Source organism: Phyllopteryx taeniolatus, chromosome 2 (assembly GCF_024500385.1).
Source record: "Phyllopteryx taeniolatus isolate TA_2022b chromosome 2, UOR_Ptae_1.2, whole genome shotgun sequence".
Lineage (NCBI taxonomy): Eukaryota > Metazoa > Chordata > Actinopteri > Syngnathiformes > Syngnathidae > Phyllopteryx > Phyllopteryx taeniolatus.
Window position 1 is genome coordinate 31,486,881 of NC_084503.1, and position 21,894 is coordinate 31,508,774.

General features: G+C 42.7%; 1 protein-coding gene across 2 annotated transcripts; it reads right to left on the minus strand.

The window, feature by feature from the left end:
- Positions 1–1,488: 1,488 nt before the first annotated feature.
- wdr93 (WD repeat domain 93) lies at positions 1,489–21,269 on the minus strand. Of its 2 annotated transcripts, XM_061765720.1 has the most exons (15): positions 21,042–21,269; positions 19,945–20,146; positions 19,744–19,808; positions 19,583–19,661; positions 19,418–19,482; positions 11,571–11,640; positions 11,388–11,457; positions 11,246–11,310; positions 8,529–8,615; positions 8,299–8,430; positions 6,441–6,645; positions 3,960–4,020; positions 3,718–3,874; positions 2,108–2,294; positions 1,489–1,940 (listed from the first exon to the last, which is right to left on the minus strand). In XM_061765720.1, the coding sequence occupies exons 1-15, from the start codon at positions 21,171–21,173 to the stop codon at positions 1,865–1,867; spliced, it is 1,653 nt and encodes a 550-aa protein (XP_061621704.1). In that variant the 5' UTR covers positions 21,174–21,269; the 3' UTR covers positions 1,489–1,864. The 2 variants fall into 2 exon arrangements, with proteins under 2 accessions (XP_061621704.1, XP_061621703.1); XM_061765719.1 differs by lacking the exon at positions 21,042–21,269 and having other exon boundaries at positions 19,945–20,538.
- Positions 21,270–21,894: the final 625 nt, after the last annotated feature.

The following is a 21,894-nucleotide window of genomic DNA, read 5'->3' on the forward strand; positions in this document are numbered from 1 at the left end:
CAAAAATAAGGGTTTGACTTCAGCTGTTTCTTATTTTAGCAGACATAAAAAGACGAAATGTTTAACGGAAATGACCAACACAACTACCACGGTGTGTTTGGGAGGAAAGTGCCGCCAAAGGTGACAAGAATCTTTTCGACTCAGGCACTTTTCATTACCCTCTCAATGACTGTGCAGAATCCAGATCTTTGGTAACAACTATACCTCTCCAAATTCAAACCTGCCTTTTGAGTACAAATTAAAAATCTACATCTGATCTCTCCACTGTGTGGTCTCATACAATGAATGAGCCATGTAAGAACCAATGAATCTCTGAAGCCAAGGTATCACGCTGAAGCCAAGGTATCACGCTATCACGCTGAAGCCAAGGTATCACGCTCAGAAGTGAGATTTTCTAACGTTACACAGCAGTTACACAGCAGTTTCTCATAGACATCCATCCATGGATATCGCCATGCTTACTTACTTACCGTCTTTAAAGCTTTCTTTACTCAATACACACTGATTGAGGAGTATCTTCAACATTTGCACAATCAACATTGTCCCAGTTTATCGCACTACTCGTCACTTTAAACCGCATACACTCCTTGAAGTCTCGGCGCCCTTTGCACAATGGTCATTGCACCGGACTATTGCAATATTAGTCATTTGAACTGCTCTGAGTGCTAGAGGACTCTGCATCTTTTTGCACAATTGTCAAAAAAAAAAAAGTACCGGCATTACCAGATAACTAGCAACCCTTTACTGCTCAGTGACTGTTTTTTTTGTCAATGTCTTTCTGTCTCCAAAGTGTTCTCTGTCAATTGACTGTCTGTTGTTGTACTAGAGCAGCTCGAAATACAGGAGACAAATTCCTTGTGTGTTTTTTGGACATACTTGGCAAATAAAGATGATTCTTTTCAAGATTTGTATTTATTATTATTATTTTTGCTTTGTGTTATGAGCCTGCGGCACGGTGGATGACTGGTTAGAGCGTCTGCCTCACAGTTCTGAGGAAAGGGGTTCAATCCCCGGCCCCTCCTGTGTGGAGTTTGCATGTTCTCCCCGTGCTTGCGTGGGTTTTCTCCGGGCACTCTGGTTACCTACCACATCCCAAAAACATGCATGGTAGGTTAATTGACAACTCTAAATTGCCCATAGGTGTCACTGTGAGTATGAATGAAGTGAAAAAAGCCAGCCAGCCAGCCAATCGCAGGGCACACATAGACAAACAACAATTCACACTCCCATTGACACCTACGGCCAATTTAGAGTCTTCAGTCAATCTACCATGCATGTTTTTGTGATGTGGGAGGAAACCCGAGTACCCGGAGAAAGCCCACGCAGGCACAGGGACACATGCAAATTCCACACAGGCGAGGCCAGATTTGAACCCATGTCCTCAGAACTGTAAGGCAGATGTGCTAACCAGTCGTCCACCGTGCTGCCGAAGCTCAACTAACTGCGTCGTAAATAGCCAACCCGAGCTGGAGTCAGAACTGACCACTCAGGAAGCCACACGTATTAAGGGTACATGTCAACAAACAAATACAACATGGTGTGTGTGTGTTTGGGTGTGTCTTGAGACTTTTGGTTTAGTTACACTTTATAAAACAAGTATATTTCTTTACATTTAATTTTATTATTTTCATATTTATATTTTACAATATAGTGCTGTTTCTTTGTAAAAAAAAAAAAGAAAAAAAGTTGGATAAATTGATGGATTAATGGCATTTCAATTCATTTCAGTGGGGAAAATTGATTTGAGTTACAAGCTTGGTCACAGAACAAATTAAATCCATACAACTAGTTGCCACTGTATGTATGTATGTCACTGTATGTTACCTCTGGGTAAAATCTAAATGTTTTGCAGTCTTTAATGCTTTTACATGGTAGTGGCACACCGCAGTCGCTTCCAAGTCTGCGTTATAGCTTTATGCCTCTCATCCATTGACAGAGCTCTACAAATGAAAACACATCAAGAAATGTAAATATATGTAAAATCCTAAAATGATCAAAAGTGGAGATTCAAACATCTTCTGACTGATTGCAGCTTAACAAAATATTAAAAAATAATAGCAAACATGTAAAGGAGGTAAAGTTGCATTAAGCTGAAAATAATGCAAACCTTTGTTGGAGATACAGGTTGCAGGCTTCCTCTCCAGTAACTAAGCTTGTTTTTTGTTGCCATGGAGATTCGGGATGTGAAACAACATATGGCTTTATGGCGTCATGCTCATCAAAACGCATTATGAGAAGTCGACTCTGACTTGGATCGTCCAGGGAAGAAGTGCCAGGAGTGGGCTCCTGGTCAGCTGGAGGAGACATGCAAACCTTCAGTGTTATACTTTACTTTCCATTTGTGATTTAGTAGTAGTATTCGTAGTATTTTTATTTATTTAGTCACCATACAGCAACATATTTCACATTACAGACACTTTACAGTCATATACTGAGTGGTGACAGAACTGACAAAGGCAGAAGCAAAATGCTTATTAAAGCCTAGCCTAATTTTTTAACAAACATACAGTATGGGATAGGCTCCAGCATGCCCGCGACCCTAGTGAGGATAAGCGGTACGGAAAAAGGATGGATGGATGGATATCTAATTAAGCTACCAGCTTCCAAACTATAAGTGGAAAAAACAAGAGACAAGTCATTGTTTACAATCTTCAAAAACAGCTTTAGAAACAAGTGGTTTTAATAATAAAAATGAATCACAATTTTTCTAATTTATACTGGTATCATTCCAAAATGTAACTCCAACAACAGAAACACATCTCTCCTTTTGATTCCCTTAATAGCTTTTTGTAGATTAAATTTACAAATACCTGTTATGTCATATTGAGATTCCCAAATCAAAAAGTACCTTCGTATGGAGTGTGGAAGCGATTGTGTTTTTGCATTTCTTTGTAATAGTGTAAGTCCTTTAATTTCATAACATGTGAGGTAATAAAAAGAGGGTGTGAGCGTTAATAATCAGCCTTATTAATAATACGTATTGCTCGTTTTTTGCAGAAACATAATTGCATTAATTATTGTTTTGTGATTAGATCCCCACAACTCTATAGGACAAATAGGGAGAAGTAAATGATTTTATCTGGATTTGTACAGTATTGCTATTGTTTTGGAAATTTTACCTTTAATATATTAGAGAAGTGATAATGGTGATAATCACACTACAGTATATAACATCCATCCATCCATCCATTTTCTGAGCCGCTTCCCCTCACGAGGGTCGCGGGGGTCTTGGAGCCTATCCCAGCTATCTTCGGGCAGGAGGCGGGGTACACCCTGAACTGGTTGTCAACCAATCGCAGGGCACATATAAACAAACAACCATTCGCACTCACATTCACACCTACGGGCAATTTAGAGTTGTCAATTAACCTACCAAGCATGTTCTTGGGATGTGGGAGGAAACCGGAGTGCCCGGAGAAAACCCACACAGGCACGGGGAGGACATGCAAACTCCACACAGGCGGGGCCGGGGATTGAACCCCAGTCCTCAGAACTGTGAGGCAGAAGCTCTAACCAGTCGACACCGTGCCGCAGTATATAACATATTTCCTCAAATACTGTGTGTGTGTGTGTGTGTGTGTGTGTGTATATATATATATATATATATATATATATAGTAGATATTTAGTATAATATATAATAAAATAAATGCAGAGTACTCTCTGCAATTAAATAAATGTGCCCAGAGATGGAAGTTTCTTTTTTTTTTTTTAATACCTCGTATGAAGAGAATGCGGTGCTTGACATTCAGAGCATAAATGGGATTGCAGGGGGTAGCCAGCAGATGACTAGCGGGCAAACTCAAGACGGACACCGTGGCTCTGTTGACGACATCTTGTAGGAACATTTTTCCATTTCGACGCACCACCAGTGACTTTCCCAGAAACCCACAAGAAAATAAAAAAAGGTTTTGCAAAAGTTTCATGAAAATTTCCGCTATCAAGAACCTTTTTTCTTACCAAGCCCTGCAGGAAGGGGACTGATGCAGCAACAGTCGGGAGGTCACCGCTGTCTTTTGGCCTGTGTATTAAATAAAAAATGGGTGTTTATTCGAACCAGAAATGCATGTACAGTGAACCCCCGCATATTCAACATTTGGCATTCATTTTTGGGGGAACCGTCCTTTGTTACTCACTGAAAAACTCACTTATTTTCTGTTTTTGTGCAAATGCCAAAGCGATAACGGTATTGCTTTGGTGTGATCTGGTGGCATTTGGTTTCAAGGAACTACAACCCCAATCCAATGAAGTTGGGACTTTGTGTTAAACATAAATAAAAACAGAATACAATGATTTGCAAATCATGTTCGACCTCTATTTAATTGAATACACTATAAAGACAAGATATTTCATTTTTCAAACTGATAAACTTTATTGCTTTTAGCAAATAATCATTAACTTTGAATTTTATGGCTGCAACATATTCCAAAAAAGCTGGGACAGGTGGCAAAAAACACTGAGAAAGTTGAGGGATGCTCATCAAACACCTGTTTGGATCATCCAACAAGTGAACAGGCTAATTGGGAACAGGTGGGTGCCATGATTGGGTATAAAAGGAGCTTCCCTGAATTGCTCAGTCATTCAGCCCGAGCTCATCTAAGATGGACTGATGCAAAGTGGAAAAGTGTTCTGTGGTCCGACAAGTCCACATTTCAAATTGTTTTTGGAAATTGTGGACGTCGTGTCCTCCGGGCCAAAGAAGAAAAGAACCATCCGGACTATTATGGACGCAAAGTTCAAAAGCCAGCATCTGTGATGGTATGGGGCTGTGTTAGTGCCAATGGCATGGGTAACTTACACAACTGTGAAGGCACCATTAATGCTGAAAGGTATATACAGGTTTTGGAGAAACATATGCTGCCATCCAAGCAACGTCTTTTTCATGGACGCCCCTGCTTATTTCAGCAAGACAATGCCAAACCACATTCTGCACGTGTTACAACAGCGTGGCTTTGTAGTAAAAGAGTGCGGGTACTAGACTGACCTGCCTGCAGTCCAGACCTGTCTCCCATTGAAAATGTGTGGCGCATTATGAAGCGTAAAATACGACAACGGAGACCTCGGACTGTTGAACAGCTGAAGCTGTATATCAAGCAAGAATGGGAAAGAATTCCACCTACAAAGCTTCAACAATTTGTGTCCTCAGTTCCCAAATGTTTATTGAATATTGTTAAAAGAAAAGGTGATGTAACACAGTGGTAAACATGACCCTGTCCCAGCCTTTTTGGAACGTGTTGCAGCCATAAAATTTTAAGTTAATGATTATTTGCTAAAAACAATAAAGTTTATCAGTTTGAACATGAAATGTATTGTCTTTGTAGTGTATTCAATTAAATATAGGTCGAACATGATTTGCAAATGATTGTATTCTGTTTTTATTTATGTTTAACACAATGTCCCAACTTCATTGGAATTGGGGTTGTACATTGAGGTGAGTCGAGGCGTATGCATTGCCAACATTTAGTGGTATCTATAGGCAATTGCAAACCTTTTTACAGGGAATGTCAATTACTCGCAGATTTTTGCTCTTCACAACAGTGTTCCTCTACTTGCAGCCATAAAATTCTAAGTTAATGATTATTTGCTAAAAACAATAAAGTTTTTTCAGTTTGAACATTAAATATCTTTGTAGTGTAAACCATTTTACAGGGAATGTCAATTACTCGCAGATTTTTGCTCTTCACAACAGTGTTCCTCCACTATATCGCAGCGTTCCCGCCTCCGTAGTATAGCCAATTTGTGAAGTGATTATTTTTTTTATGGAGCGGCACGTGGACGACTGGTTAGCACATTCACCTCACAGTTCTGAGGTCATTGGTTCAAATCTGGGCTCTGGCCTTCCTGTCTGGAGTTTGTATGTTCTCCCCTTATCTGCATGACTCTAAATTGTCCATAGGTGTCAATATGAATGGTTGTCCTGTGATTGGCTGGTGAACAGTTCAGGGAGTACCCCGCCTCTTTCAGCACACCCGTGACCCGAGTGAATGTTTGGATGGATGTTTTTTTTTTTTTTTTACACTTTTTTGCAGTATACTTAGTTATTAAACACTGGGAGAACAGTAAAACACATAACACCATGAGCACACTCACGCAGGAGCTGCTGTCAGTCACAGCTCACGCCTAGACACTCACACGCAGACACGCCTAGACACTCACACACAGACACGCATAGTACAGACACTGCAAAACTACAGTATTTTCTATACATTTTGTGCTTTCAATTTGTTTGTGTTCAATTATGTTTACGTTGTGTTTAAATCGTGTTTTAATAGGTTTAATTTTGTTTAAAGCATGTGGAAGAGGTAAAACTATATTGAAAAATGTTTTTTTTTTATATGGGCTCCATATATTGCTGATTTTCACCTGGGTCAAGAATGTATCCCCTGTGATAAATGGCGGTTCAGTGTATTCAATGCGGAAATAGTGAGGGTCCGAGGTAACCTTGGAGAGAGCTGCACAATGCTGGTTGCTGTTCCCCGGCCCATGCTTACGACGTGAACGGCGCCGCTCTCGCAAAGCGTCACAAGGTGGATTTCACCTGCGATTAAAGTCGGAGTATTGTCGGCGTACGCAGGCCAGTAATCCACAAAGTGCAGCCTGAGGAAGGAACTGTCTGTTGATACTCCAGAGATAGACAACGGAGAGCCTGATGGAGAGAAACATTAGGAGTGAGAATCAAATGCCTCTAAGCTAAGTTGAAGGTATTAATAAGCCAATAAATGTCTTTTAGCTCGGCAATCACTCAAACAATTTTCTTTCCATAAACTGATTCAGCCTCATTATAGTGTTTTGGCTGAGTTCTGGGGGAAATGCTAAATATATCTTTCATTGAGTCATGCTATAATAAAGTGTGCAGCTGCGTTCCAGAGCTGCAGGGGGCTCCTTTCAGATGTCACAGCAGCTGGCTTGCATAACCATGCTCTATTTTGTTTACCTTTGCTGCTAAAGTAAAGTTTTTTAGATCATGCCTTTTACTCTCAATTACAAGGTGTACACATGGAGTATAATGTACGACCAACAGACGCTTTCTTTGGTACACCAGCCCAACCTAATGAGAACCAATAGAAAAGTAGTAACTTGCTAGGTTTTGAGGTATTAATATTTTTCTTTAGACAAGACAAAATGTCTCTTAAGAGGACTAAGTGTTGTTAAGTACAATCAATAGTGTGTTGGCAAAGTGGCAGAGAATATAGTGTTTTTCTCAAGGAAGGTATCCAGTATGAGTGAAAGTTGTCTGATTCAGGTAGGATTAAAAGTGAAAATTGTTGGAGTTGCCAGTATGGAGTGTCACTTATTAGTAATAGTTTAATTATACTGGCTAATTATGGTTCAATTAGACAGTGGTGTCTTTACGTGAGTGGAATCCCTTTGCAGTCTTGAAAGCTAAAATGGGCGGCACGGTGGACGACTGGTTAGAGCGTCAGCCTCACAGTTCTGAGGACCGGGGTTCAATCCCCAGCCCCGCCTGTGTGGAGTTTGCATGTTCTCCCCGTGCCTGCGTGGGTTTTCTCCGGGCACTCCGGTTTCCTCCCACATCCCAAAAACATGCATTAATTGGAGACTCAAATTGCCCGTAGGTGTGAATGTGAGTGCGAATGGTTGTTTGTTTGTATGTGCCCTGCAATTGGCTGGCAACCAGTTCAGGGTGTACCCCGCCTCCTGCCCGATGATAGCTGGGATAGGCTCCAGCACGCCCGCGACCCTAGTGAGGAGAAGCGGCTCAGAAAATGGATGGATGGATGGAAAGCTAAAATGGTAAGCAGAGTTTTATTGGATGCACAGATCAGTGTAAACTAGCAGAGTTTGCTTGTGACAAGCGGCACATACATTGAGTGCTCAGTGAAGTTCTCGACCTGGTGGGGCTGGTCTGATTTCAGCAAGACAAAAAAAAACATAGGGTGTATAATAGGTACTATAATTGTTGGGGTATTTTGACAAAAATATGTCATAGACAGGCTATCAAGACACCTGAGAGCTATTTTTGGTTTGTAAAAAACAGCATAATGTCTCCTTTAGGTTAATAGAAAAACGATTGCCAATTGCAACTGGGCAATTGACTTTGATTTCAGTCACATGTCAATTCTAGTGTCAGATATTCAAAATAAATAAAACAAATGGTTGAAAATGTGGACCCCAAAAAAAAACTGTCACTGGAAGAATGGAGTCACATTTCAGTCCCACTGTGGCAACAAAAGGTGAGATGGTAGATTTACCAAAACACCAAAACCAAAACACAAAAACACCAATGATAAGATAAAATTAGAAATGTTATTAATTTGATTATTTATTATGTACTCACCAGACAGCCTGTCCCAAACACACAGCAGATCGTTGCTCAGGCCGAGCGCAATGAAACGAGTGCACATACTGACGGCGGAGCAGACAATTTCAGCAGCGTTGGCCCACAGCACCAACGGTGGAGGTTCTGGATCTGCTCCAAAAAAGGAAAGGTCAAACTTGTTAATGATGCAACTCTTCAGCTTTTGTATGGATGCTAAAACTCAAGGTCTTTGAAAGCTCTTCTACGACCTTGTTTGGCTTTTGGTGTTTTGGACAGCAGCAGGTAGAGAAGATTGTAACTTCCGTTCCACCAAAAACAGACGGCAAGCGGGGATCCTATGAAAGTGGGAGGGAATGTTACCCCTGCAATTTGTCGGGAAATGTATTACTTTCTCGTCGAGGACTGGCTGAGAGAGTTAAAGGTAGCATGATATACAGTAGTATAGTGTGGCATAGTAAACGTACCATCTGATTGAAGTTAGAATAGTACCGTGTAGTTTAATTCATTATAGGAAAGTTAAACAACGATTTAGATGAAGTATATTATCGTATAATTTGGTACAGTACCTTGTAGTTGAAGTTGAAAGTAGTATAGTATAGTACTGGTACTGTATAGTAAATTACAGTCAAATTGAGGTATAATGAATGTACCCTCTAGCTGTAGTTAAAGATATGATAAATGAATCTAGGTTAACTACAGTACATGTACAATACAAGTTGAAGTTCAGTATAGTATACTTTAGTATAGTACTCGTAAATGTACCATATAGTTGAAGGGTAGTATAGTATTATAAACGTACAGTCGAGTTAGAAGTACATTATAGTTGGGTTTCGCAAATGTACAGTCGAGCTGAAGTTAAAGGTAGCATAGTATAGTACATGTAGTCAAGATGAAGTATACTTCAGTAATCCCCCGTGAGATTCCTTTTTTGTAATTGTTATTACAGTTTTAACTTTCCATCCATCCATCCATTTTCTACCGATTATCCGGGTCGAATCGCGGGGGCAGTAGCTTCAGCAGGGACGCCCAGATATCCCTCTCCCCAGCCACCTCATCCAGCTCCTCCGGGGGGATCCCGAGGCGTTCCCAGGCCAGCCGAAGGATGTAGTCTCTCCAGCGTGTCCTGGGTCGTCCCCGGGGTCTCCTCCCGGTGGGACATCCCCGGAACACCTCACCAGGGAGGCGTCCGGGAGGCATCCGAATCAGATGCCCCAGCCACCTCATCTGGCTCCTCTCAATGCGGAGGAGCAGCGGCTCTACTCTGAGATCCTCCCGGATGACCGAGCTTCTCACCCTATCTCTAAGGGAGAGCCCGGACACCCTGCGGAGGAAACTCATTTCGGCCGCTTGTATCCGGGACCTCGTTCTTCCGGTCACGACCCACAGCTCATGACCATAGGTGAGGGTAGGAACGAAGATCGACCGGTAAATTGAGAGCTTCGCCTTTCGGCTTAGCTCTTTCTTTACCACAACGGACCGATACAAAGTCTGCATCACTGCAGACGCTGCACCGATCCGCCTGTCGATCTCCCGTTCCATTCTTCCCTCACTCGTGAACAAGACCCCAAGATACTTTAACTCCTCCACTTGGGGCAGGATCTCATCCCCGACCTGGAGAGGGCATGCCACCCTTTTCCGACTGAGGACCATGGTCTCAGATTTGGAGGTGCTGATTCTCATCCCAGCCGCTTCACACTCGGCTGCAAACTGCTCCAGTGAGAGTTGGAGCTCACGGCTTGATGAAGCCAACAGAACCACATCATCAGCAAAAAGCAGAGATGTAATACTGAGGCCACCAAACCGGACCCCCTCTACGCCTCGGCTGCGCCTAGAAATTCTGTCCATAAAAGTTATGAACAGAATCGGCGACAAAGGGCACCCTTGGCAGAGTCCAACCCTCACCGGGAACGAGTCCGACTTACTGCCGGATATGCGGACCAAACTCTGACTCCGGTCGTACAGGGACCGAACAGCCCGTATCAGGGGGTTCGGTACCCCATACTCCCGAAGCACTCTCCACAGGACTCCCCGAGGGACACGGTCGAACGCCTTCTCCAAGTCCACAAAACACATGTAGACTGGTTGGGCGAACTCCCATGCACCCTCGAGGACCCTGCCGAGGGTGTAGAGCTGGTCCACTGTTCCACGGCCAGGACGAAAACCACACTGCTCCTCCTGAATCTGAGATTCGACTTCCCGACGGACCCACCTCTCCAGCACCCCTGAATAGACCTTACCAGGGAGGCTGAGCAGTGTGATCCCCCTGTAGTTGGAACACACCCTCCGGTCCCCCTTCTTAAAAAGGGGGACCACCACCCCAGTCTGCCAATCCAGAGGCACTGTCCCCGATGTCCACGCGATGTTGCAGAGGCATGTCAACCAGGACAGCCCCACAACAACTTTATTTATTTTATACTGTTTGTACAATATTGGTGTGTTATCCATTGCTCCTGCTCTCTTTCAATGTAAAGTAAGTGCCGTAAATATTATAAAAACATGCCTTTTAAATAGGGTATTTCTATATCGTGAGTTTCACTTATTACAGGGGTAGTCAGGAATGTAACCCCATGATGGAGGGGGAATTACTGGATAGTATGGTTTACGTATCGTAAATGTACTATAAAGTTGAAGTTAAACGTAGTATTGTAAATGTACATTGTTCTCATAGGTAGTATAATGTAGTGCAATGTATTTTGGTATTATAAATGCCCCATCTAGTTGAAATTAAAGGTAGTACAGTACAGTATAGTATAGTTTGGCATAATAAATGTATCACGTAGTTAAGGTTAAAGGCAGTGTAGTACAGTAAATGTATAGAGCAGTGTGTTAAAAGTGGCAAACTAGAGTATACATGAAATAATTCACCGCTATGATTCACCAGGATATGTACACATGGACAATCAAATACGATACAATAGGATGTCTTGAAAAAGATATAATGGTGTCACACGCCTCCTTTACAAACCCGGCTTTGCTTTATTTTTTCCATAGGAGTGGCCACAGCACAGAAGAAAGTGTGGAGTGCAATGTCTGGAAAAGATTCAGCCCAATTAACAACAGAATGTCTCAACTTCTGGCTGTGTGCATTTTTATAACTTTTGCTGTACCTGGGTGGCTCGCTTGTTTCATCCAAAACTAAGAAGTGAGACAATATGGTGGGGACCTCTGTCGTGATTGCTGCAAAACAACAAAAACATGCTGGGTTATTTGCTCCATTCTCAATTGAATATTGTTTCTCTTCATTCAACAACCTATTGGATAGTGTTTATTAATATTTGAGATGATATTACCTGTTGATGGATTAACTCTATTCACACGAACAGCAGCAGACCATTTCATGTTTGCAGAAATTTTGGGATCCTGTAAAAAACAATCATGATTCCAACTGGGCCTCTTTCTCTCTCGCCAAAATAATGGACACATTGAACATAGAATGAAACATTTCTATATTGAAGAAATGTAATTCAAATATAAAGTACACGTCTGAGTTGAAAGCCATATAATATGCAGCTTCAAATCGACACTGGCAGTAATAAACTATTGTATACTTTTCTACATTTAACTTCCTCTAGATGTTACTATACGAAACTGTACTATATTACGTTTAACTTCAACTAGGTGGTACATTTACGATGATATACAATAATACCTTGACTTACAAGTTTAATTTGAGGCATGACCACGATACTAACGCAAAAATATGTCAAATAATTTTCCCCCATAGAAAAGAATGCAAATACCATTATTCAATTCCAGCCCCACATTGTGCTCCTTCTGGTGTGCATGTTTTGGTCACCAGGAAGTATAACACAGAGATACAGACATAAACTAAGCTGTTTCACAACAAAGTGACTCAGAAAACTCCCGCAATATTAGTCGTTTTTTCAGAGATGATGAAGAATATATGCCTGTGAGTATTGTTAGACTACAACTCCAATTCCAATGAAGTTGGGACGTTGTGTTAATTGAATACACTACACGTTCTAAAAAAGCTGGGACAGGTGGCAAAAAAGACTCATCAAACAGCTGTTTGGAACATCCCACAGGTGAACAGGCTAATTGGGAACAGGTGGGTGCCATGATTGGGTATAAAAGGAGCTTCCCTGAATTGCTGAGTCATTCACAAGCAAAGATGGGGCGAGGTTCACCTCTTTGTGAAAAAGTGCATGAGAAAAAAGTCAAACAGTTTAAGGACAATGTTCCTTAATGTACAATTGCAAGGAATTTAGGGATTTCATCATCCATATCGGTCCATATCATCATCAAAAGGTTCAGAGAATCTGGAGAAATCACTGCATGTAAGCGGCACGGCCGAAAACCAACAATGAATGCCCATGACCTTCGATCCCCTCAGGAGGCACTGCATTCAAAACCGACATCATTGTGTAAAGGATATCACCACATGGGCATTTCAGTAACAGAAAACTAATGTCATTAAATAGAGTTCGGCGCCACTTCCGTAAGTGCAACTTGAAACTCTACTATGCAAAGCAGAAGCCATTTATCAACAACACCCAGAAATGCCACCAGCTTCTCTGGGCCCGAGCTCATCTAAGATGGACTGATGCAAAGTGGAAAAGTGCTCTGTGGTCCAAAGCTTCAACAATTAATGTCCTCAGTTCCCAAACGTTTATTGAATGTTGTTAAAAGAAAAGGTGATGTCACACAGTGGTAAACATGACCCTGTCCCAGCTTGTGTTGCAGCCATAAAATTACAAGTCAAGGAATATTTTCTAAAAACAATCAAGTGTATCAGTTTGAGCATTAAATATCTTGTATTCAATTAAATATAGGTTGAACATGATTTGCAAATTGGCTGGCAACCAGTTCAGGGTGTACCCCGCCTCCCGAAGATAGCTGGGATAGGCTACAGCACTCCCACGACCCTAGTGAGGATAAGCGGCTCAGAAAATTGATGGATGGATGGATGAATTTTGATTTTGTCGGCACGGTGTGCGACTGGTTAGAGTGTCTGCCTCACAGTTCTGAGGTCCGGGGTTCAATCCCCGGCCCCGCCTGTGTGGAGTTTTCATGTTCTCCCCGTGCCTGCGTGGGTTTTCTCCGGGCACTCCAGTTTCCTCCCACATCCCAAAAACATGCATGGTAGGTTAATTGAAGACTCTAAATTGCCCGTAGGTGTGACTGTGAGTGCAAATGGTTATTTGTTCATATGTGCCCTGCGATTGGCTGGCAACCAGTTTAAGGTGTACCCCGCCTCCTGCCCGATGATAGCTGGGATTGGCTCCAGCACTCCCGCGACCCTTGTGAGGATAAGCGGCTCAGAAAATGGATGGATGTATTCTGTTTTTATTTATGTTTCACATAACATCCCAACTTCATTGGAATTGGGGTTGTATATTGTCTGAAATGCAGCCCTATGGGGGGCACAAGTCAGTGCAAACTGTAGGCCGGTCCCAAGCCCGGATAAATGCAGAGGGTTGCGTCAGGAAGGGCATCCGGCTTAAAACCTTGCCAAACAAATATGAGCGTTCATCCAAAGAATTCCATACCGGATCGGTCGTGGCCCGGGTTAACAACGTCCGCCACCGGCGCCGTCAACCTGCAGGGCGCTGTTGGAAATTCAGCTACTGTGGGTCGAAGTCGAAGTCAAAGAAGAAGAAGAAGAAGAAGAGGTGGAAAGCGGGTTCTTCGGCAGAAAGAGAAGAGGAAAACACAGAGCCTAGAACTGAATGTGGGGACTTTGAATGTTGGGACTATGACAGGAAAATCTCGGGAGTTGGTTGACATGATGATTAGGAGAAAGGTTGATATATTGTGTGTCCAGGAGACCAGGTGGAAAGGCAGTAAGGCTAGAAGTTTAGGGGGAGGGTTTAAATTATCTTACCATGGTGTAGATGGGAAGAGAAATGGAGTGAGTTGGCTAAGAATGTCTTGGAGGTGAAAAGAGTATCAGATCGAGTGATGAGGCCGAAATTTGAAATTGAGGGTGTTATGTGTAATGTGATTAGTGGCTATGCCCCACAGGTAGGATGTGACCTAGAGGTGAAAGAGAAATTCTGGAAGGAGCTAGATGATGTAGTTCTGAGCATCCCAGACAGAGAGAGAGTCGTAATTGGTGCAGATTGTAATGGACATGTTGGTGAAGGTAATAAGGGTGATGAAGAAGTGATGGGTAAGTACGGCATCCAGGAAAGGAACTTGGAGGGACAGATGGTGGTAGACTTTGCAACAAGGATGCAAATGGCTGTAGTGAACACTTTTTTCCAGAAGAGGCACGAACATAGGGTGACCTACAAGAGCGGAGGTAGAAGCACACAGGTGGATTACATCTTGTGCAGACGATGTAATCTGAAGGAGGTTACCAACTGTAAGGTAGTGGTAGGGGAGAGTGTGGCTAGACAGCATAGGATGGTGGTGTGTAAAATGACTCTGGTGGTGGGGAGGAAAATTAGGAAGACAAAGGCAGAGAAGAGAACCATGTGGTGGAAGCTGAGACAGGACGAGTGTTGTGCAGCTTTTCGGGAAGAGGTGATACAGGCTCTCGGTGGACGGGAAGAGCTTCCAGAAGACTGGACCACTGCAGCCAAGGTGATCAGAGAAGCAGGCAGGAGAGTACTTGGTGTATCTTCTGGCAGGAAAGGAGAGAAGGAGACTTGGTGGTGGAACCTCACAGTACAGGAAATCATACAAGGAAAACGGTTAGCTAAGAAGAAGTGGGACACTGAGAGGACCGAGGAGAGGCGAAAGGAATACATTGAGATGCGACACAGGGCAAAGGTAGAGGTGGCAAAGGCAAAACAAGAGGCATATGATGACATGTATGGCAGGTTGGACACTAAAGAAGGAGAAAAGGATCTATACAGGCTGGCTAGACAGAGGGATAGAGATGGGAAGGATGTGCAGCAGGTTAGGGTGATTAAGGATAGAGATGGAAATATGTTGACTGGTGCCAGCAGTGTGCTAGGTAGATGGAAAGAATACTTCGAGGAGTTGATGAATGAGGAAAATGATAGAGAAGGGAGAGTAGAAGAGGCAAGTGTGGTGGACCAGGAAGTGGCAATGATTAGTAAGGGGGAAGTTAGAAAGGCATTAAAGAGAATGAAAAATGGAAAGGCAGTTGGTCCTGATGACATTCCTGTGGAGGTATGGAAGCATCTAGGAGAGGTGGCTGTGGAGTTTTTGACCAGCTTGTTCAATAGAATTCTAGTGCGTGAGAAGATGCCTGAGGAATGGAGGAAAAGTGTACTGGTGCCCATTTTTAAGAACAAAGGTGATGTGCAGAGCTGTGGCAACTATAGAGGAATAAAGTTGATGAGCCACACAATGAAGTTATGGGAAAGAGTAGTGGAGGCTAGACTCAGGACAGAAGTGAGTATTTGCGAGCAACAGTATGGTTTCATGCCTAGAAAGAGTACCACAGATGCATTATTTGCCTTGAGGATGTTGATGGAAAAGTACAGAGAAGGTCAGAAGGAGCTACATTGTGTCTTTGTAGATCTAGAGAAAGCCTATGACAGAGTACCCAGAGAGGAACTGTGGTACTGCATGCGGAAGTCTGGAGTGGCAGAGAAGTATGTTAGAATAATACAGGACATGTACGAGGGCAGCAGAACAGCGGTGAGGTGTGCTGTCGGTGTGACAGAAGAATTTAAGGTGGATGTGGGACTGCATCAGGGATCAGCCCTGAGCCCCTTCCTTTTTGCAGTGGTGATGGATAGGCTGACAGATGAGGTTAGACTGGAATCCCCGTGGACCATGATGTTTGCAGATGACATTGTGATCTGCAGTGAAAGCAGGGAGCAGCTGGAGGAACAGTTAGAAAGATGGAGGCATGCACTGGAAAGAAGAGGAATGAAGATTAGCCGAAGTAAAACAGAATATATGTGCATGAATGAGAGGGGTGGTGGGGGAAGAATGAGGCTACAGGGAGAAGAGATGGCAAGGGTAGAGGACTTTAAATACTTGGGGTCAACCGTCCAGAGCAATGGTGAGTGTGGTCAGGAAGTGAAGAAACGGGTCCAAGCAGGTTGGAACGGGTGGAGGAAGGTGTCAGGTGTGTTATGTGACAGAAGAGTCTCTGCTAGGATGAAGGGCAAAGTTTATAAAACAGTGGTGAGGCCAGCCATGATGTATGGATTAGAGACAGTGGCACTGAAGAGAAAACAGGAAGCAGAGCTGGAGGTGGCGGAAATGAAGATGTTGAGGTTCGCTCTCGGAGTGACCAGGTTGGATAAAATTAGAAATGAGCTCATCAGAGGGACAGCCAAGGTTCGATGTTTTGGAGACAAAGTTAGAGAGAGCAGACTTCAATGGTTTGGACACGTCCAGAGGAGAGAGAGTGAGTATATTGGTAGAAGGATGATGAGGATGGAGCTGCCAGGCAAGAGAGCTAGAGGAAGACCAAAGAGAAGGTTGATGGATGTCGTGAGGGAAGACATGATGGCAGTTGGTGTTCGAGAGGAGGATGCAGGAGATAGGCTCTCATGGAAAAGGATGACGCGCTGTGGCGACCCCTAACGGGACAAGCTGAAAGGAAAAGAAGAAGAAGAGTCCTATTCCCTGTACGCAAGCAAGTTGTCCTGTGAGAGCTGGCTTGTTTTTGTGTTTCTTTGCCTCCCTATTCTGGCATTTTAGGGTAATAATTTTCTTGTTAAATTCAAGTCTCTGTTGTGACTTCTACTCTCCCTTCTCTATCATTTTCCTCATTCATCAACTCCTCGAAGTATTCTTTCCATCTACCTAGCACACTGCTGGCACCAGTCAACATATTTCCATCTCTATCCTTAATCACCCTAACCTGCTGCACATCCTTCCCATCTCTATCCCTCTGTCTGGCCAGCCTGTATAGATCCTTTTCTCCTTCTTTAGTGTCCAATCTGCCATACATGTCATCATATGCCTCTTGTGTGGCCTTTGCCACCTCTACCTTTGCCCTGTGCTGCATCTCAATGTATTCCTTTCGCCTCTCCTCGGTCCTCTCAGTGTCCCACTTCTTCTTAGCTAACCGTTTTCCTTGTATGATTTCCTGTACTGTGAGGTTCCACCACCAAGTCTCCTTCTCTCCTTTCCTGCCAGAAGATACACCAAGTACTCTCCTGCCTGCCTCTCTGATCACCTTGGCTGCAGTGGTCCAGTCTTCTGGAAGCTCTTCCCGTCCACCGAGAGCCTGTATCACCTCTTCCCGAAAAGCTGCACAACACTCGTCCTGTCTCAGCTTCCACCACATGGTTCTCTTCTCTGCCTTTGTCTTCCTAATCTTCCTCCCCACCACCAGAGTCATCTTACACACCACCATCCTATGCTGTCTAGCCACACTCTCCCCTACCACTACCTTACAGTTGGTAACCTCCTTCAGATTACATCGTCTGCACAAGATGTAATCCACCTGTGTGCTTCTACCTCCGCTCTTGTAGGTCACCCTATGTTCGTGCCTCTTCTGGAAAAAAGTGTTCACTACAGCCATTTGCATCCTTGTTGCAAAGTCTACCACCATCTGTCCCTCCAAGTTCCTTTCCTGGATGCCGTACTTACCCATCACTTCTTCATCACCCCTATTACCTTCACCAACATGTCCATTACAATCTGCACCAATTATGACTCTCTGTCTGGGATGCTCAGAACTACATCATCTAGCTCCTTCCAGAATTTCTCTTTCACCTCTAGGTCACATCCTACCTGTGGGGCATAGCCACTAATCACATTACACATAACACCCTCAATTTTAAATTTCAGCCTCATCACTCGATCTGATACTCTTTTCACCTCCAAGACATTCTTAGCCAACTCTTCTTTTAAAATAACCCCGACTCCATTTCTCTTCCCATCTACACCATGGTAAAATAATTTAAACCCTGCCCCTAAACTTCTAGCCTTACTGCCTTTCCACCTGGTCTCCTGGACACACAATATATCAACCTTTCTCCTAATCATCATGTCAACCAACTCCCGGGATTTTCCTGTCATAGTCCCAACATTCAAAGTCCCCACATTCAGTTCTAGGCTCTGTGTTTTCCTCTTCTCTTTCTGCCAAAGAACCCGCTTTCCACCTCTTCTTCTTCTTTGACTTCGACTTCGACCCACAGTAGCTGAATTTCCAACAGCGCCCTGCAGGTTGACGGCGCCGGTGGCGGACGTTGTTAACCCGGGCCACGACCGATCCGGTATGGAATTCTTTGAATGAACGCTCATATTTGTTTGGCAAGGTTTTAAGCCGGATGCCCTTCCTGACGCAACCCTCTGCATTTATCCGGGCTTGGGACCGGCCTACAGTTTGCACTGACTTGTGCCCCCCATAGGGCTGCATTCGTACAGGGAATAGGACATTGATTCTAAAGTAGATTAACGACATTAAAAATCATAACACACTAAATATGACTGTAATTAATCTTAATTAACGCGATAATTTTATACCCCAAGTTCAAATATCCATTGCTTAAAGGATTATAACACTGCAACATTGACAGTATTTGTTAGCCCCTCTCTGGTGTTTTGCTTTGTGTGTTACGATTAAGCTCGGGGACTTTCTTAAAGTGAAGTTCATTCATTCATCTTCCGTTCCGCTTATCCTCACTGGGGTCGTTATGTGTGTGTTTTTTTTTTTTTTTAAATACACTTGTATTTCTCTTTGCTCTATGCTTAGTTTGGCAGTAAACTAACTGGAAGCGGCAATTAACAGCATGAAGTCTTATTGTTCACTATCTGCCAAACTCCTCCTTGTTGTGAAGTGAGTTGAGTTCGCTGCCACCATCTAGTGCTCATTTCTTAAAGTTTTTGGTCTGCCAAGTAATGGCTCTTATCTGGACAAAACTTGTGAGCCGGGTCACTTCAGTCAAGGGACCACTGTAGCCTACAACCTCTACCTTACCACCTTAACAGTACATTTGCTGTACTACACTTGAACTACAATGTAGATTTATTATAAAATACCTTTAACTTTAAATAGACGATAGATTCCCAACTTTTCCATTCTCTCTCTCTCTCTCTCTCTCTCTCTCTCTCTCTCTCTCTCTCTCTATATATATATATATATATATATACATACACACACACACACAGCATGTTTGTACATACACATACATATACACAGTATGAAAGTATTCATATATTAAAAGTTTTGAAAATAAATTCCATATAGTAAATAGTACTGTATTTACGATAACGAACGGTATTACACTACCTTTAGCTCTCTCAGCCAGTCCTGTATGGGAAAGTAATAGATTTCAAGCCAAATTTCGCTGTTGCCTGAAAAGAGAAATGGAATTTACATGTTCCAATACAAAGTCTAAAGTACAACTTTAGAAACAATTCAAAATGGTAAAATTTAAATAATGACACAACTTACACTTCATTATTATAGCTCCATGTTCACCTCCTTTAGATAGCTCAAAGTAAAAGCAAACGCTCCTCTTGTTAATATCGTCCTGACAAAGGTAAATAAAAAGTCCATCAAATAATGTACATAGTGTATGTATGAAGCCATAGTATTATTTTCACAAAACTTACCAGCATGTTAATAACACTGAAAGGATAAATGCCTTCTAAGTTATACACAAAGATTCTAGCAACACCTGAGAGGAGAGACAGTTTTCAGAAATCAACTTTCACTGGCCTGCAAGATTCATACACAAATGGTGAATGCGCTGTGGAAAAACCATCTCATGACACAGAAAGACCGAGGAGAAAGGCCGAGCACATAGAACCAACCCATATCATCAATCGTGCCCAGCAAATAGGCAGTTTCACTGGTGCGGGTCATGTGAATGGAAGTAATCTCCAGCCTGTCCTGCAACCACTCGGCCTCACATCTCAGACTACCCACAGACCACACAGAGAAGCCTCCTGAGTGACCCAGGGTGAGGTATGTACCGTCATCGGAACACGTCAGGCAATTGGTGCTCTCTGGAAGCTGCAAGATGATACAGATAACGGGAAAAATAAGGTTGACTGACATTGAGGGAGTTGAATTCTGGGGTAAGCTGTTAACCCTTTCAACATTGACTTGAAAAGAATTAAGAATTGGAACAAAAGCAAAAGATTGGGCAGACAGTTTTTTAGGGCGCATTTCTTCCATGTGGGCCAATCGGTAGTCGATTAGAATCCATCAAGATTTTAGGAAAGCTGGAGATGGAGATCTACTCTCAGTCAGTGACAGACGTAAAACAATATTGTATGCACGTATTGCTCTCTTTCCCTCTGTCTTGTTTGTCCAACCACAAATGACCTTTTGAAGTTTTCACGAGTGCTCACGCTGGTCAACCACAAGACAGGAAATGCCACGCAACTGACATTATTTACTTATTCATGTTTTTTTTATTTTTATTTTTTTAGAAAGACCGCTCAATGTTAGCAGGACTACCACCGTCTTAAACGATGTCCATTTCTCAGTGCCAATACTTTTACGAGTTTGCCCTCCTCTGCTTTTTATGCTCTCTCCCAGTGTGTGTGTGTGTGTGTGTGTGTATATATATATATATATATATATATATATATATATATATATATATAATAGAAAAATATATCACTGTCCGAAATTTTATCTTTAGCCTTTTCACTTGAAGTGCAAAGAAAAATAGTAGTTCCCCCTCCCTTTCTTTAGTTAAGTACTACGGCGGTAATTAAGCGTGCCTTTTCGTGCTGCGTGACGTCTTGCACCGTCGTGACCTCGAAATGTAGTATGTCGTAAACCGAGGACCCCCCTTGAACCATAAAAACGCATTTTGGTTAATTATCCCTGGTAGACGGTTACTATTTGCAGTTGATTAAACAAATGCCCCTGTATAGGGAACTGTAAAAGTGCTAACCTGTGTGGCACTGGTCAGGTGCAACGTGGCTGGTTTCTTTCTGAATTTCCTCGCACTGCCAGCAGCCGCCATTTCGGACTCTGCGGAACCTCTTCTGTTATACATGGAAAACCCTAATGCAGACAAAACCATTATATAACTCACAAATGCTTTAAAAAAAACAAAAACTAATTACAGTGAGCTAGCTAATCATGCTAACTACTGTTAAATAAAAGCTAAACATCCGTGACAAAACGCCATTTATCGCTACGCTAGCTTGTTTTAACATTTAACTGGTTGTTTACTTAACTATTTGCGGTGTCCTTTCAAAACGAGGTAGAAAAGATTAGTGTTTAAACTGTTCGCTTAAAAACTCCCTAAAACAGTGAGCGTGCGCGTGCCTGTCGTCATGACAACAGCGTCTCCATAGAAACGGCGTGGTAATGTGATACCACCAGAGGGCGGGCTACAAGTAGCGATACATTTTTCAAATTAACTTCTTTTGGAAATGGAAGAAAAGGGAGTAAGGATGAAAGGAGGGCGGGAGGAAAGAAGTAAGAAGTGAAAAAAATGCAATGAAGACAGAAAGAAGGAAGGATGGACGGAATGAACAAGAACGGTATGAAAAAAAGGACTGAATGAAAGAAAAAAGGACGGTAGGATGGAAACACTGGGCCTTAAACCTCTAATTGGTAAATGTAGCACTTGTTACTTTTAACTTAATCCTGGTTTGAGACCATGATTTGATACCTTAACTACAAACCCTAACCTGGCCAGAAACAATACTTGGAAACCCTAACCCTGGCTATAAAACCCCACTTTGAAATCACAAGCTTAAACTGCTTCGAATAAATTTTATTGTATTGTAAGTGTA

Excerpts from the sequence above, each read along its gene's own strand:
- wdr93 (XM_061765719.1), bottom strand. The coding sequence starts at position 20,311 with ATGGAAGAAATGCGCCCTAAAAAACTGTCTGCCCAATCTTTTGCTTTT. Across the intron at positions 19,483-19,582 it reads TGGAGCTATAATAATGAAGT|GCAACAGCGAAATTTGGCTT; the intron begins GTAAGTTGTGTC and ends TTCTCTTTTCAG. Across the intron at positions 4,021-6,440 it reads ATTGTGCAGCTCTCTCCAAG|GCCAAAAGACAGCGGTGACC; the intron begins GTTACCTCGGAC and ends TTTAATACACAG.